The 14,709-nt window shown below is 38.2% G+C and overlaps 1 protein-coding gene across 5 annotated transcripts; it reads right to left on the reverse strand.

Annotated features, from left to right (window-relative positions):
- Positions 1-884: 884 nt before the first annotated feature.
- zgc:153867 (myosin light polypeptide 6) lies at positions 885-9,635 on the reverse strand. Of its 5 annotated transcripts, none has more exons than XR_004340758.1 (7): positions 9,435-9,635; positions 6,350-6,377; positions 3,949-4,092; positions 3,386-3,559; positions 3,194-3,271; positions 2,317-2,420; positions 885-1,372 (listed from the first exon to the last, which is right to left on the reverse strand). XR_004340758.1 is itself a non-coding variant. In XM_032574274.1 (7 exons), exons 1-6 carry the CDS (start codon positions 9,618-9,620, stop codon positions 2,392-2,394), a joined length of 639 nt encoding a protein of 212 aa, XP_032430165.1. In that variant the 5' UTR covers positions 9,621-9,635; the 3' UTR covers positions 885-1,372; positions 2,386-2,391. The 5 variants fall into 5 exon arrangements, 4 of the variants coding, with proteins under 4 accessions (XP_032430165.1, XP_032430187.1, XP_032430178.1 ...); XM_032574274.1 differs by having other exon boundaries at positions 2,386-2,420; XM_032574296.1 differs by lacking the exons at positions 6,350-6,377; positions 9,435-9,635 and adding exons at positions 6,608-6,635; positions 6,995-7,108 and having other exon boundaries at positions 2,386-2,420.
- Between the last annotated feature and the right edge of the window lie 5,074 nt (positions 9,636-14,709).

A 14,709-nucleotide genomic window follows, 5' to 3' on the forward strand; every position in this document is an offset into this window, starting at 1 on the left:
GCCCATTAGTGATTCCCCTGTCGAATGCAGAGCCACGAGGATCACAGACTCACAAATAGGAGGATTAAAATAATCAATAGCCTTGACTTCTATCGACCACACACACACACACACACACACACAGTAATTAGTAGAGAACCTATTCAGTGGTGGACTATGACACCCTCCCAAACCTTAAGCACCCCACAACCTCACACACAATCTCCACTGTTTGACAGCGGTGGTGCCTAATGAGGGAAAATAGTTGTGACTGCTTGAGAAGAAAATGCAGGAAAAGGTCATGAAACCACTGAACAGCCTTTTACTGCTTATGTTAACACCTTTGTATCTAAGAAAATAAAATTATGAAAAAAAAAATCAAATCCTGTAACGTAACTTTGCTTATGTTTTAGCATTCATTGCAAACAATAGACTAGAAATGGGGAGCCAACAATCACTACACAGTCTTACATTTAGCTCAACACAGACCTGATCACAACTGTATATAAACAGTGTAGTATATTATGGTTCTTGTTTTAACACTGAGACTAAATCAAAGTAACAACACTGCCCTCTTGTGTGACATGAGAAAACTGCAAAAAAAACCCAGACATTTCTGTCCAAGATATTTTACACACAACTGCTTCACATACTCTCACTGGCCACTTAACTAAATTCACCTTGCTAGGACTGACTTAGATCCTCCTTAACCTGCAGAATTACATGAGCTCTCACACACAGTGAGAATTCATACAATATGTGATAAATATTCAGAGCTTTTTCCTACATACCGTATAGTACACATCTGTTAAATTGAAGTTTCGACCATTTGGCCAGTGTATTTAGCTATATTCAGCCAACCTGAATATACAAAAATAAATAAAATCCACTTAGACACAAAAGCATTTCAGGAAAACACATTTATTTAAATGCAGCAACAAATTTTGGGCCAAATTTATAACATGGGGAATGCTTTGAAATGTTTCCAACTACAGCTTTTGATATTTTTATGAATCAATCTGGGACATTTAATCCAAAGCAAGTCATAGAAATATGTATATACGATATATATTATTGTCTTGCCCAATTTTAGTTACATCGTTACAGCTTATGGTGCATTTCGAAATGTTACAAACTATGCAAGCACAAATAATCCTCAATGAATACAAGGTTTATACATGTGAATAGATCTAAAAATGGTGCTTTATGGTCTTTTCTAGGGAATGTAAAGGCACTTCTTAAATTAAAACTGTAAAATAAACTCATGTAAAAGGTTGGGGTGAGCTGGTAAAGCTAAATGGAAATATATAGGAATGTGATTCTGCGAAAATGAAAAAAAAACAAAAAAAAAACTGTGGCGCTCTTTATCCGTTCATTACCATCCGGACGAGTTCTGAAACAGAGAAAGAGAGAGAAAGAGAAAAAAAGAGAGTTAGTTTTCTCACTAAAAACTTGGAGATCTGCTCCAATTACAGCATGCAGGACCAAGAGATGCTCTTCTTGAAGATGCTGCATTTGGAGGCAGATCTCCCATGTTCACCTCATCTAGAGCCAGGAAAAGGAGGTCAATTGAAGATGACAGAAGGGGAAAAAGGTGAGGTAATTATTTCTATCTCCTATACAGCCAAAGCTATTGGTCCTCTAAGATCCACAGAAAGTTGGTTAAAGAAGCTGTCCTCGCTGTTTGCCTTCCTCTAGCTGAGAAGCAGAAAAAAAGGGGAGAAGATCAGGGGAGCTATAGTCCAGTCAGAGCAGCCAGCTACAAATTCAGTTTCCATCAGTAAATGAGAGAGAACAGTCAGCATAAGAGCAACTCCATTACACTCTCTGGTTAGTAAAACAACAAAAGGGACTGGTCCACTCTCCTGAATCTGGTGGTTATGATATAGATAATGTAATGCAAATGTAAGAGGACAGCAGTTAGATAGGTCTAACTCCTTTAAAACCAATAAAAGGAAGGAAAAAAAAAGCACCACCTTTAAAAAGCCCCATTAACATGCAAATGAAATTAGCAGCACTGTCTAATAACACCACACTCAAAAGTGACCACCAGGCTTTCCCTGAATGAGACCAGTCTCTTCCCATTCTGTCCACCATATCTCCATACAACCTGTGGAGGAGCCATAGACACATGCAGAGGAGCATGCTGCAGCCAGGGGCCAAGGCAGAAGGCTGCAGGAGCAAAACAGAGCAGCAGGAGGCTATATGCTTTAAAGCCTCACGTCTGCAGGGGGAGAGAGACCACCAGGCTTTCCTGCGCAGCCTACTAGTGATGTCTACCTTTCAATAGGCAATCGTTTGTTAGCCAGTATGAACTATGTAATGAGAAAAACACACTAGTGTCTAGGAACTAAGTAGCAGGAAAGCCTGGAGGTGCCATCCCCCGGGTTTGGACAATGCCCGTACCGGCCCTCAGCCTGACATGATGTGACGAACAAATGCTGTGGAGGAAGAACATTTAACAAATTGTCAGTAATTAACTTCTGATCATAGCTTCTTAAAGAGCTTGATTAAAACGGATAAAGACACAACCAAATGATATGAACCATCCAGAGATGGGATGTTAAATATCGCTTGTCGTTTACAACAAAAAAGTTTGCATTTCTTGTGATCCACTTTTACATTTTTTTGTTCAGAAAGACTTGAGGAAAATTCAAACTTCACACTATGAAACATTCAGACAGTGCTCCCAAATCTGTGGTCAATTATATAGTGCTTGAATAGAAATCAGGCTCAATCTATCTCTAACTACAGTTTTTCCTTGGCAGGACTATCAAATAAACAAACAATCTTGACTAATTTCAAATAACATTAACCACAAAAGTCAAAAAGGTAAATAAACTGTAGATTGTAATCCAAGAAACATGCAATTTGCTGATGCAAAAGAGCTTTTTGGCTTTGATGCCTTTAATGAACAAATGAAAAAAAAAATCTGATTTCTAATTTGATGTGCTGATCAAACGACATTTGGTTTTTATCACTTCAATCATGTTAAAACTCAGGGTTTCTCTGTGGATCAGAGGAAATGCAGACTTTAGTGCTAAACATGTTTGTACTTAATTAACCTAGCATGAAAAACTGATACCTTCAAGCAAACAGTGCTGTGCATTAAGAACATTTCCATATTATAAAAAGCTGGATTAAATGAAGCGGCTTCACTTCAGACTTATTGGAAGCAGTAGTTACTTTTAACGTGAGTCTGTTTTCTCCTCACCTTCATAATTGATGCATCCATTTGCATCTTCATGTCCAGCCAGCAGTGTCTCCACTTCCTCTTCTGACATTTTCTCACCTGATGAACCAAAACGATGCACATTTTAATGTGACAAATAATAATTTATGTTTCACTTTCATCGTCTTCCGGTTTGTAAAGCGATGTGTAATTAGAGATAAAAACGTCACATACCTAACGTGGTGAGCACATGACGTAATTCTGCTCCCATTACTGTGCCGTTGCCTTCCTTGTCAAAAACACGGAGTCCTTCCACAAAATCCTCCATGGAGCCCTGATCTTTGTTTTTGGCGATGGCCTGGAACATGGGCAGGAACTGCTCAAAGTCGAGCATCTTGGTGTTCATCTCTGCAAAATGAGAAAAAGCCTAGAAATGAGACACATCAGGCTGAAGGGATTAAAAGCCTTACATTGCAGGAAATTTTTTTTTTCTCAGCCAAGACTTGAGGTTGAATCTGCATAATATTTGGAGCGATCTGAACGTGTGGGTAATGTTTTATTGTTAAATGGATCAGCGGAGAAGTTAATATTAACACAACAGCTGCTTATAAAGTCAAAGGTATTATACGGCCACAGATGCTGCGACATACCTTTGGTATTATGTTGCCGTTTTCTCTTAGTGAGGACAGATACATCAGTCATCTCTCTTCTCCTTACACCACTGACAAAGCTGATACAACCCACAAAAATGGGGTTTATATCCAGTTAAGCCTCCAAGTTAGTGACTTTTCTCTCACCCTCAGATTTGGGGTTGCCCAGCACTTTAAGCACCTCAGCGTTGACAGGGTTCTGTCCCAAGGCCCGCATCACGTCGCCACACTGGCTGTAGCTGATCTTCCCATCTCCTGTCCTGTCGAACAGCAGGAACGCCTCCTTAAACTCTGCGGCACACACAGACATGAAGCCAGTTAGCCAAAGAGCTGAATATTACAAATTAGCTGATGCATATAGAGAGAAGTGATGCACAGACAGGATGTGGACAACAAAGATTACAACATGGGCTGAGAATAAGAAGGCGCCCAAGCAGACTTGAAAAATGTCAGATTATCACAAATAAGAAAACTTCTATCTTAAGGGGATTTTACTTTCATTACTTTACAGATTACTTTACAGATTTTGGGAAAAAAAAATGTGTGATTAAAATTTGTATCTATGGTTAAATGTATTACTACAACGAATGAAAGCAACATCCTGTTCTCTGAGCTCAGCATGGTGACGAGGCAACCAGCTTTGTTGGTTCCTCAATTCACCAAAATATTTACGTTAGTGATCTGGTCACAAGCACTCAATATTTCAACTTCATTAATAGGAAGCTACCTAATATGTAATTTTTACATTAATACACCACATGCTCTGTGAGTTTCTCTATCTTTTGAATATGCATGTGTCAATAGAACAAATTTACCAAACATGTCAATAGTCACCTGAAGGCTCAGGTTTTTCCAAACAGTTGACCAACGCTTTGCCTTACAGAAGTATTCAAACTTCCTTAAATTTTTACCGTTTTGCTATGTTAGAGCTACGCACTTCAACACAAAGCAGTACACAGTTATGAAGTGGGAGGAAAAAGAAATGGGGGTTTAAAATGTTTATAGAAAGAGTATGATCTGCATTTGCACTCAAGCCCTTTTATATGTAGAACTAAGTTTTGTTGCAGTTACATGTTTTTTTTTTAAAGATTCTTCTTTACCAGCTTTCTAATAAGTAAATTACTAAGCAAATTATATGTACAAACATAATGTAAGACCATTTATTCTGCTAATTAGCTCAGTCTTCATAAGACTGGATTCAGTGAATCTGAACAGCAATGTTCAAGTCTTTCACAGATTCTTGTTTGGATTCAAGTCTAGACTTTGGACCGTTTTAAAAAACAAATACGCTTTGGTCAAAAGGGTCAGCAACTTATTCAATTTAAAGAGCCACTTTTATCACTGGAACAACAAAATAAAATTTCTCCAGGGCTGCAAACGAAAATTGATTTTATAAATCAGTCTTAAATATTACTTTATTATTTTTGAAAACTAGAGAGATTACACTAAAACTTATTAAAAATAATCATCCAGCATTTACAAAGGCAAAATCAAACATCTTTTCTTTTTAGAATATCAGCTGAATGAGATGAAGATATTCAGCCCACTTAAAAATGTATAACATAGCTGGAGGTTAAAACATTGTTTTTAAAAGTCTTTACTATTTGTGCCATTTGTAGTTGACATTCTACGCAGATTTTGCATAAAAACAGAGAACCACCGCTCCAACCGCATTTCCTTACTTCTTTTAAAATAAAAAATAAAAACTGGTTTTGTCAGAGCCACAACACCACAAAATACTTAATGAAATCTCCTCCTCCCCCCCCAAAAAAACATGTTTTCTGAAAGTTACATATTAATAAACTGAAACAATTTCATTTAGGTTTAATAGGAGTTTGGTTGTCTTTATCAACTGTAAATGAAATGAGAGCACTGCCCTACTCTATCATCTGCAGTCTTAGTAAAGATAAAACGATAACATAGGCTGCTCAGACCCCGACATCAGCGAGACACAGAGTCAGATTACACAATATCCGTGCAGAAGGGTGTTCCTACTGTTCTGAAGCAAAGCATTCACTAAAAAAGCCCTGGGACTGTTATGGAGTTTTTTCCTGTTCTGAGGAATGTCTCTCTTCCCCTCTGGCCTGTTAGCACAATTCCCAGCACCATATTTGGTGTGAGAGGAGTGGAGAAAAGTAGGTGGAGAGTGAGAGTGGCTATGGCCTATTATGTCAAGGGAAGATTAAACAAACTAGTGTTGGGACAAGACCCGTCCACTGCTTTTCTCCCACACCAAACATGGACACACACTGGAGATGAGCAACTGGGATCATTTCAGACGAAACGAGGTTAATGGCAGCCTGAAGAAACAAAACCAATGGGACGAGATGCGAGCTTAAGATGTCTGGCTTTGCAAACAAAACATCTGAATACAAAAACAGTACAACACACGTCAAGCCTGGTAAGGATTATAACTATGTTCATTATTATGAAGCTGGACAACAATGCAAAACAAGTTTGGCTCCAAAAACTGACATGCAGATCACACCCTAAACACTTTGAACAGCCTCTGCGTTTTGAGCAAGGCGGAGGTTCTTCCCTCACTTACCATGAATCTGGTCCAGGTTAAATTCAATCTGGAAAGGACAAGCAGTTGCAAGTGGGGAAAAAAAGTGATGAAATAGTTCGCAAACAGAGAAAGAAAACCCTAAACCCAGGATTACTGCAACAAGCGGGTATAGAGCAGACCGACAATAGTGATAAAGAGATAAGGGTCAGGAATGAAGGAGCGCCCAACAAGCAGGAGAAAAATGGAGATGTTCCCACAAAGCAGACTCTCACATGCGTAAATAAAAGCAACACTTACCGAGGATTTGATCTTCGGAGAAGTCAGACTGTTCAGGAAGAAATTAGGCGAGAGGAAATGGTTTTAAGGCGTTCTGGCTACTGAACATATTTAACAGGTATTGCGATAGAATCAAAAGGTAAACCCTCCAACTACATAGCATTCAGAAAATGTATCACACACGCAGGCAGTTAAGTAATAAAATGAGGTAATCGTATAACTGATCATTTGAAGCTAAAGCTAGCTCAACAAAAAGTTGTACTTCCGCTTGGGACAGGCTAACCAGTTCACATCTTTAGACTCATGTTAACCGCGCTGCGTAACTAACCTCTCCTTTATTAAACGCTTACATTTAGATGCACGACTCTATTACAGCCAATAAGTCCAGTGAAATGGACAAAAACCCACCATTTCTTTGCTGGCTGAGGTGTGTCCCAGGCGACGGAAACCCAAAGAATGTGACGGCTCGATTACAAGCGCGGAGGGAGAAAAGCCTCCACTGCGTCACGACGCAGAGCAGGGACGAGGTGACGTCACCGCACAACTGCAGCACTCCTTATATAGAAACAAAAAGCTGTACACAAACCACAAAGGACCGATGCTGAATCTCAAATATATTTCCATTTTGAGCTCCCATAAAATATAGATTTCCATTTTCTGCTGAGATATGTTATGCTAAATGTATTTTTAGATAATGAAACGTTCGCTGGACCGCTTCTCATTTCGATCCCTACTGCTGAAAACTTAGTCTGGGAATTTCTATCACTCCTCGATGATAAATAAAAAAACACATGTAAAAACCATTTCAAAAACTTTTTTTTTTCTAAAACAACAATTTTTCAATGTGTCACTGACATTTTTAAAAATAATTATTTATTTTCTGTAGTCTCTTATTACTTGCTTTTTGAAAAACAATATTGCAAATCATGGCAATTGCTTATTAGCCTTGTGCTGTCATGATGTTGTTTGTCCCAATTCTTTTGTATTTTGTATTCAACACTAGAGAAAATCTTAATACAGTGCTAAAACCTTCCAACTGGAGTTGCAGTTCAATCGTAACTGAGCTGTAAGTTGAGCTTCAAAATACAAGAAGATAAAACAAGTGGATAAATGTTTGAAAACTAAACTGATTATAAGCATACAGTGTTAATCAGATAATCAGAAGTTTAAGAATGTTTGCCAAACAAACTACAAAACAGAACTAGAAATCTTAAGAAAGGGATGAAGGGAAATTTGTTTAGATATGATGTCAGCGTTTTCTGTGGGCTGATAAGAATATTATACCATGTGGTGGAGTGCAACAATGGTCTAGAATTGATGGCCATCTTTGAAAACCTTGCTGGCTGTACATTTATAAAACATTTTCTATGAAATTTAGATCAGGAAAGCAAGCTGCATGGTTCAAAACAGAGATTTAGAGCAAACTCAGAGCAACAACATCCTGTTAATTTCCACTTGGTTTATGATAAACATGTCTCTATGCTGCACGGTGCTGGCTGTATGCAAGAAACTCCACCTCCAACTCAAGCACATTACCAATTTCAGGAGCAGTCTCTGCGCATGGCCTATACGCTACACACAATCAAGGGTTATCTTTGAATTCTAAAGGCACAAACCACCCAAAAACATAGCAATTAAGGAAAGTTGACTTGAAAACCATACATCTTTTCAGGGCAGTTTAAATTTATTATTGTTATTCTTCTTATTATTGAAGTTTTGGAATTTTCTTGTTTTTTCTCTAGTGGGGAGTTTGACCACAACTAAGAACCAGAATGACTTTGACTTGGGTATTAGCATTGAGTATATGTGGACATGCATTAATAATGTACCTGAGGTCAGTGAGATCATAGACTGAGGATGCATGTCTTAAGAGCCTGCCAATACAGTCCACTTTCCAGTCATCTGTGATCCCACTGTGGACATGCATGGCTTACGTACTGTCATGTGCTAAATGAGGCATTCACTTCACAAAGCCATGCAATGCAACGTAACACACAAAGTTCCTGAGGGGGGCAGCAAAGCTATACTGTTAGGCAAACTCAGACACATTACCAAAACTCAATGTGAGGCATTATTAGTTTGTGAAAACACATTCACTTAACTACGGCCATTGCTTAATACATTGTTTATCCGCCTTAAAAATGATGATGCAAGCTTAGCATCTTATCTTTAGACAGTTTGGCCCATTCTTCTTTGTAGTACTTCTCAAGCTCCATCAGTTTGGATGGAGATATCTGTACGGTCATTTTCAGATCTCTCCAGAGATGTTCATACGGATTCAGGCCTGGATTCTGGGTTGGCCACTCCAGGATAAATCTTTAGTGCAAACACATTTTGTATAAGGAATAATATCAGACCCATTTTTACAGAACTAACTCTGGGTGTCCTTTACTATTTTAATTGTTAAATTACTTAAAAGTGTATTATTTTTTACATTTTCTGCTAGTCTATTGCTTAGTGGCTTTAGAAAGTAGGCCACTGAATGTCTTTAAAAAGAAAATAGCTCACTCTGTTGCTCTCCTTCCCCAAGGAGGTTGACTGACAGCCAGCACTCAGTGCCCCATTTTGTTTCTCAACTTAGATTATCTATAAATCAAAATTAAATATGGTCAGAATAGGGCATATCCTCTATAATAGAGAGCGATCTAGCAAATGATTGTATAAATGTTAATTTAAAATTCTTTGGTGTTATTGTAGGTTATTCTTCTTTACTACCGCAAAAAAAATATTATCTGACAAAGTATATATGCCATGATCGAAATGAGGTCTGAGAAGATAGGAACAAATGTTCACACTTAATAAATGCCCCACACAGGCTTTGTCGCCTAGACATTCAGGAATCACTCACCTCCATAGTGCTGGGGTCGAATGGTGAATCAGAAGGACGCAGCATCCTTGGCTTCTGCTCTGAAATTGGTTTCGGAGCTGCAGGTGTTGCTGGCAGACAGGGGAAAGGCGGACCAAGTCGTGCTTCAGCCACTGGTGAAGGAGTCTTCTTAATGGAGGGTTCTCTTTTAGGAGCCATTCCCGACATCTAAGACAACCTGAACTTAGTGAGAGTTTGCAGTAAAAGCTGCTGGTGTGGCTGCTGCTAAAAGGAATACAGAGCTGTGAAGTAAAGTGTGCCAGCTGCGTGAATCCCATGGAGCAGAGGAGGAGGCGAGCAGTGGTGTGATGCTGATGATGCTCAGGGACGAAAGTAGGTAAATGGTGAAGAGGTGGATGTATGGAACAACATGAGTAGAAATGAGAGGCAACATGTAAGAGGAGTGGGATGAAAGCAAGTGCGGAATATGAAAAAGGTGACATATATTTAGAAATAAGCTTGGCTGTGCTGACTCTAAGAACATGCTTTTATTTGGGTCAGAGATGTAAGAAATGTAAACTCGGGTTTTATTCACAGGGGAGCAGAGGGTGTGTTAGGAAGGGTGAATATGATTTTGTTTTTATGACAGTACTGCTAATGCAAGTGCGATATGCACAAAGTCAAAACTTGAGAAGTTAACAATACACAATCACACACAGATGTACATAGTTTTTGAATTAATTCCTATTAAATATGCCTTATCAGACATAGAAATTAGAATTGATTTATTTAATCGATTCTACAAGAACATTTGAAGCAGTTGTACAGGAAAAATCAGAGCAAAGTAACAAGATGAGAAAATAGAGTTATCACTAGATGTCGCTAAAACGCAACCTGATGGAGCTCTCAGCGCAACTTTGCTTCTAAACATAGGAAATAGTAACATATTAGCAGTAATCTATCTATCTATCTATCTATCTATCTATCTATCTATCTATCTATCTATCTATCTATCTATCTATCTATCTATCTATCTATCTATCTATCTATCTATCTATCTATCTATCTATCTATCTATCTATCTATCTATCTATCTATCTATCTGTGCAAATTAGAAAACAGATTTACAACTTTTGCCATCACTCCTTGGGATTATCCAATAATCGCTAATGCTCCCTCTCCTCAGACTTTGGGCACAATTCATCGCGCGCTCAATGGGCCTTGAAATCACCGTTTAGGCGTCTCGTGCATCAAAACAATGGCGATGCAAGACCCTCGCTGTGAGCCCAACGGCGCTTCTGTGGCTTTAATGGTGCTCCAAACAAACTGAAAACAAAGTGTAATAAAATGGTTATATTACACTGTATAAATATACAGTATATGTATTTATTTATACATATATATTTGTCAGATTTCTGATTTGTTGATGTATTCTGGTGTATATTGTCTCACCAGCTGATTGTTGATGAGTCTGCCGAGCAGACAGCTCACTGTCAAACGGTTTAAGAAGATTAGTGTGGCCTCGTGTTTTCTTCATCATTTCCAACAATAATCCACCCCAACAGGCCAATAGTAACCACTGCTATATCAGCTTCAGGGAAGATTATCGCCATTATGCTTATATATAATAACTGGAAAAATTAAAATATCATCTTGCTTTTTTCCAGATGTTTGTAAATCGATGTGTAAAATGTATTTTCCAAACAATCAGACCTTTAATTGTAAACATTACAAATTGTCTTGGGGTTTGAGGTGAACTGCTCTGTACAGGTATCCTTTTCAGTCAGACCAAGAAGCTCAAGATCTTTACCAAGTACACATTTAATATTTAGATTTTTGACAACATTATAAAATAGCCAAAGATTTATATGAGGAAAAGCAATGACTTGTTTATTCAACACTGAATAAATTAACTTCTGAAAACCATACTATAGACTACACATATTCTTTCCAGCTCCATTTTAAAGTAAATCCTTGTCATTACCATTATTACTTTTATTATTAAAACTCAAATTTCTTGTCATATAGCAGTACCTCTATTAGATAAGAATTTAACAACTCTGCTTATCTTAGAAAAAAGAATCACATTTGATCATGAATAAGAATGTCCTTCTTCATCAGCGCTAAAACATAACAATAATATTTTGTTGTTGTCCTGGTGCTTTTGGAAACCAAAGATTTAATGTTTGTCCAAACAATCAGACATTTAATTATATATAAAAAAGGGAAGGTTGATCAATTTTCTCTATTTTCTTCCTCCAGATAAGGATTGTGAAAGCAGATTAAATTACTATAACTTAAAGGAAATGCTTTAACAGATTCTCCAAGGTGCCCCAACTGACTAATGAAATTATTGCACTGTTCCCTCTTAATGTCATTCAAAGTCCCTCCCTACATCAGCAAATCTCCACACCACCTGATTTATTTTTAATGATATTACACCCTCAGTCGACTGTGTCATGGTAATAATCAGGGTGCTGCAGCTGCCTCTAGATCACATTAGCCAGCCTTAATATTGACAGTGCTGGGCCCAAGACACAAAGAGGTTACAGGGAGAGAGAGCTTAAAGAAGGTTAGCCATGGGTTTTCTGCGGGAGGCAGAGGAGATGGAGGCCGGTGATCCTCCAGTTCACTGTGCCCTGGAGGACTGACACCATCATTATGCAGCTTTTCTTATAGTTCTGTGGTGCTTTAAATTCATCAGTGCCAGAAGTAGACCCCACCTTTTCTCAAGACATCAAAGATAATCTGATGGCAATGTTACTCCCAGCATTTCTTTCTCTGGGTGCTGTGACCGGCCAAGACAGCTGCACCCTGAGTTGATTCCTCCTGTGAAGAGACATTTGGACGAGACTCAGCGGTAACAGCTCTGCAGGGATAACTTTGCAGCAGGATTACAGAGAAACTCATTCTCTGGAAATACAGTTTCTTTTACCAACAACATCATTGTCTTATTAATGATTTATAATTAGGTTGATCTGTTGATTTATATATATATATATATATACATAACACACAATAATTTTTTAATGCTCTAGAATAAACATACTTTTCTGTTATTTTTAATCAGAATAAGGCTTCATCCGTTAACCAAATTTATTTTTTAGGCTTGTCTCTTTGGTCTATTTGCATAATGGTCACACTGGGATTCAGATGAGGCCACTTGTGGGATGCTTGCACCTGATCACAGATACACTGTGGCTCATTGCCAATCACAACTGTACTGTTGATTCTTCTCAGTGAGGATAACCTCTTCTATTTGTCCTCTTCGGATTGTACATAATCAGCAAGAAGTTGCAGAGCTGTAAAATATTATCCTCCCAACCCAAATTGTGGTTTAGTCTGAAGGGGTGGGTTGTGTGTGGGGGCCCTCAGATTAGCGTCGTTGATTAGTGGTTGGGTGTAATCCTTTCAGGCCTTCTCTTTCCAAAACACCCCAGGGATATCCCCGTCTCCCCGAGGACCAGTAGCGTGGCAGATGGATCCTCCCCCCTCTTCCCCTTCTTCTGCCCCCTCGAGCAGCACACCAAAAAACAGTGTTGATGTCCTGGGACGGAGGTTGTAAAGTATCCTGAATATGAAACCACAGGCACCTTTGTTTAATGGCTCTCTCCCCACTTAGTGAGAATTGCCCCCGGGCCTGATTCCCATTCTACGTTCACATTTCTGCTTGACTGGAATGTTTTCCAAACCCTTAGCTAGAACAGAGAAGATTAAGCGACAAGCAATCTGCTCGTATTGCCAAGATGAAATGCTGCGAGATCTTATCAAAATTCACTGTGGGGTCCATTAGAATTATGCTGTTGACATAATAGTTTAATGGACATGATAGAATGTATGTAGAAGACCATGGTCTTGAATCAGACAGGACCTTAATACTCTCTCTGATCTGATATTAGATGCAGATAACAGACCACTTGTCTGTTGGAGAAATATATGTAAATCTAATATAAACTAAATTTTTAGTAAAATGACCTGAACACACTGGGATGGGAAGACCAGTTCCACTTCTGTTCACAAAAAAAGTGTTGAGAATTTTGATTTATACTGAACATTTCTGTTTTTGTAAAGCACCTTTAAATATGCTCTAGATTAGTGGTTCTCAACTTTAAATACCACCCCAAGTTTTTTTTGAGAACCACAACCTAAAAAGTCATTTTAAAACAGATCAAGGAGAAATTTTCATTTTTGTTGAGGGACTTATTCAACAAAAGAAATATTCATCTCCAATGTCACATCTTAATTGAAGCTCACTGATTATGAACTTAATTTCTACAAAAAAGTAAAAATGTCTATGTCTGAAGTTGGAAAATGTTCAAGAAAGATCTGTAGCAGTTGAAATTCAACATAGAAAAGTCAGAGATTTTTCCAGGTTCAGGTTTTTACAAGGAACTTGGATCTAAAACCTGGCTAAATTGAGTAAATCCAGGTTTTAAATTCACAAGTTGATGGAACACAGCATAACTTTCCACCAGCACTTTTTCCTGTTTAAAAGTCTGATCAGTCTTGCTCTACTGTCTACCTACGGTCAACATTTACAACCATAATATCCTCTGTGGGAAGCACAGAAACCATCAGTGGTACTTATTCCACTTTTTCAGAACACTTGCTCTAGACTAGGGCTGTGTGTTATTAGAAAAACCTGCCATTACAATAGCATGAAAAAATATTATGATGATACCAAACTTTTCCCCCACAGTCAATTTTTTTCCATGATCCCAATGTCCCCACGAGTTACCCAGGATCTTGATTACTAAGATGTATTTCAGGTGCAGGCTGATAATTGCACACTTTCTCCTGCATTGTTAGTAAAACTCTTTAGTTCAGAAGAAAGTCTGCAGTCAAGAGCTTGAATTCTTGATCTGTTATGGTTCAGCCAGGCAGTCTGGTTGTGGAGCCTGACAGAGTTACTGTCATATTGCACAGCATGACATGTTCAAGCCCTATAAGATTTTATATGTATATGCCGGGCGCTTGACTTAAAGAAGAGAGAAACATCAAGTAGTCAGGCGCATTATTGGCAATCGTAGTTTCAATCCTATGGCTTGCCAAATTCAAAGTCTTTTGTGATTGCGATATTGTACACACTGATATCGTAATGTCGACTACAATTCAATTTATTGTGCAGCTGTGCTCTGGATTACATGTGCTAACTGCAAAGATTTTTATGTATTTAAAAGTTTTATTTCAACATAAAAGTTAATGAATCAAAGTCTGCTGTGTGCAAACACTCATTGTCTTTAGGCCTGCCAGTCTTTCTTTAATCTTCCTAACATAAGACCATTTAGGCAAAGTTAGAACATAACTTGAAAACAGA

Source organism: Xiphophorus hellerii, chromosome 1 (assembly GCF_003331165.1).
Source record: "Xiphophorus hellerii strain 12219 chromosome 1, Xiphophorus_hellerii-4.1, whole genome shotgun sequence".
Lineage (NCBI taxonomy): Eukaryota > Metazoa > Chordata > Actinopteri > Cyprinodontiformes > Poeciliidae > Xiphophorus > Xiphophorus hellerii.

Excerpts from the sequence above, each read along its gene's own strand:
- zgc:153867 (XM_032574274.1), bottom strand. The coding sequence starts at position 9,620 with ATGTCGGGAATGGCTCCTAAAAGAGAACCCTCCATTAAGAAGACTCCT. Across the intron at positions 6,378-9,434 it reads TCGACCCCAGCACTATGGAG|ATTGAATTTAACCTGGACCA; the intron begins GTGAGTGATTCC and ends TGTCCTTTCCAG. Across the intron at positions 2,421-3,193 it reads TGGATGCATCAATTATGAAG|CATTTGTTCGTCACATCATG; the intron begins GTGAGGAGAAAA and ends CTTCCTCCACAG.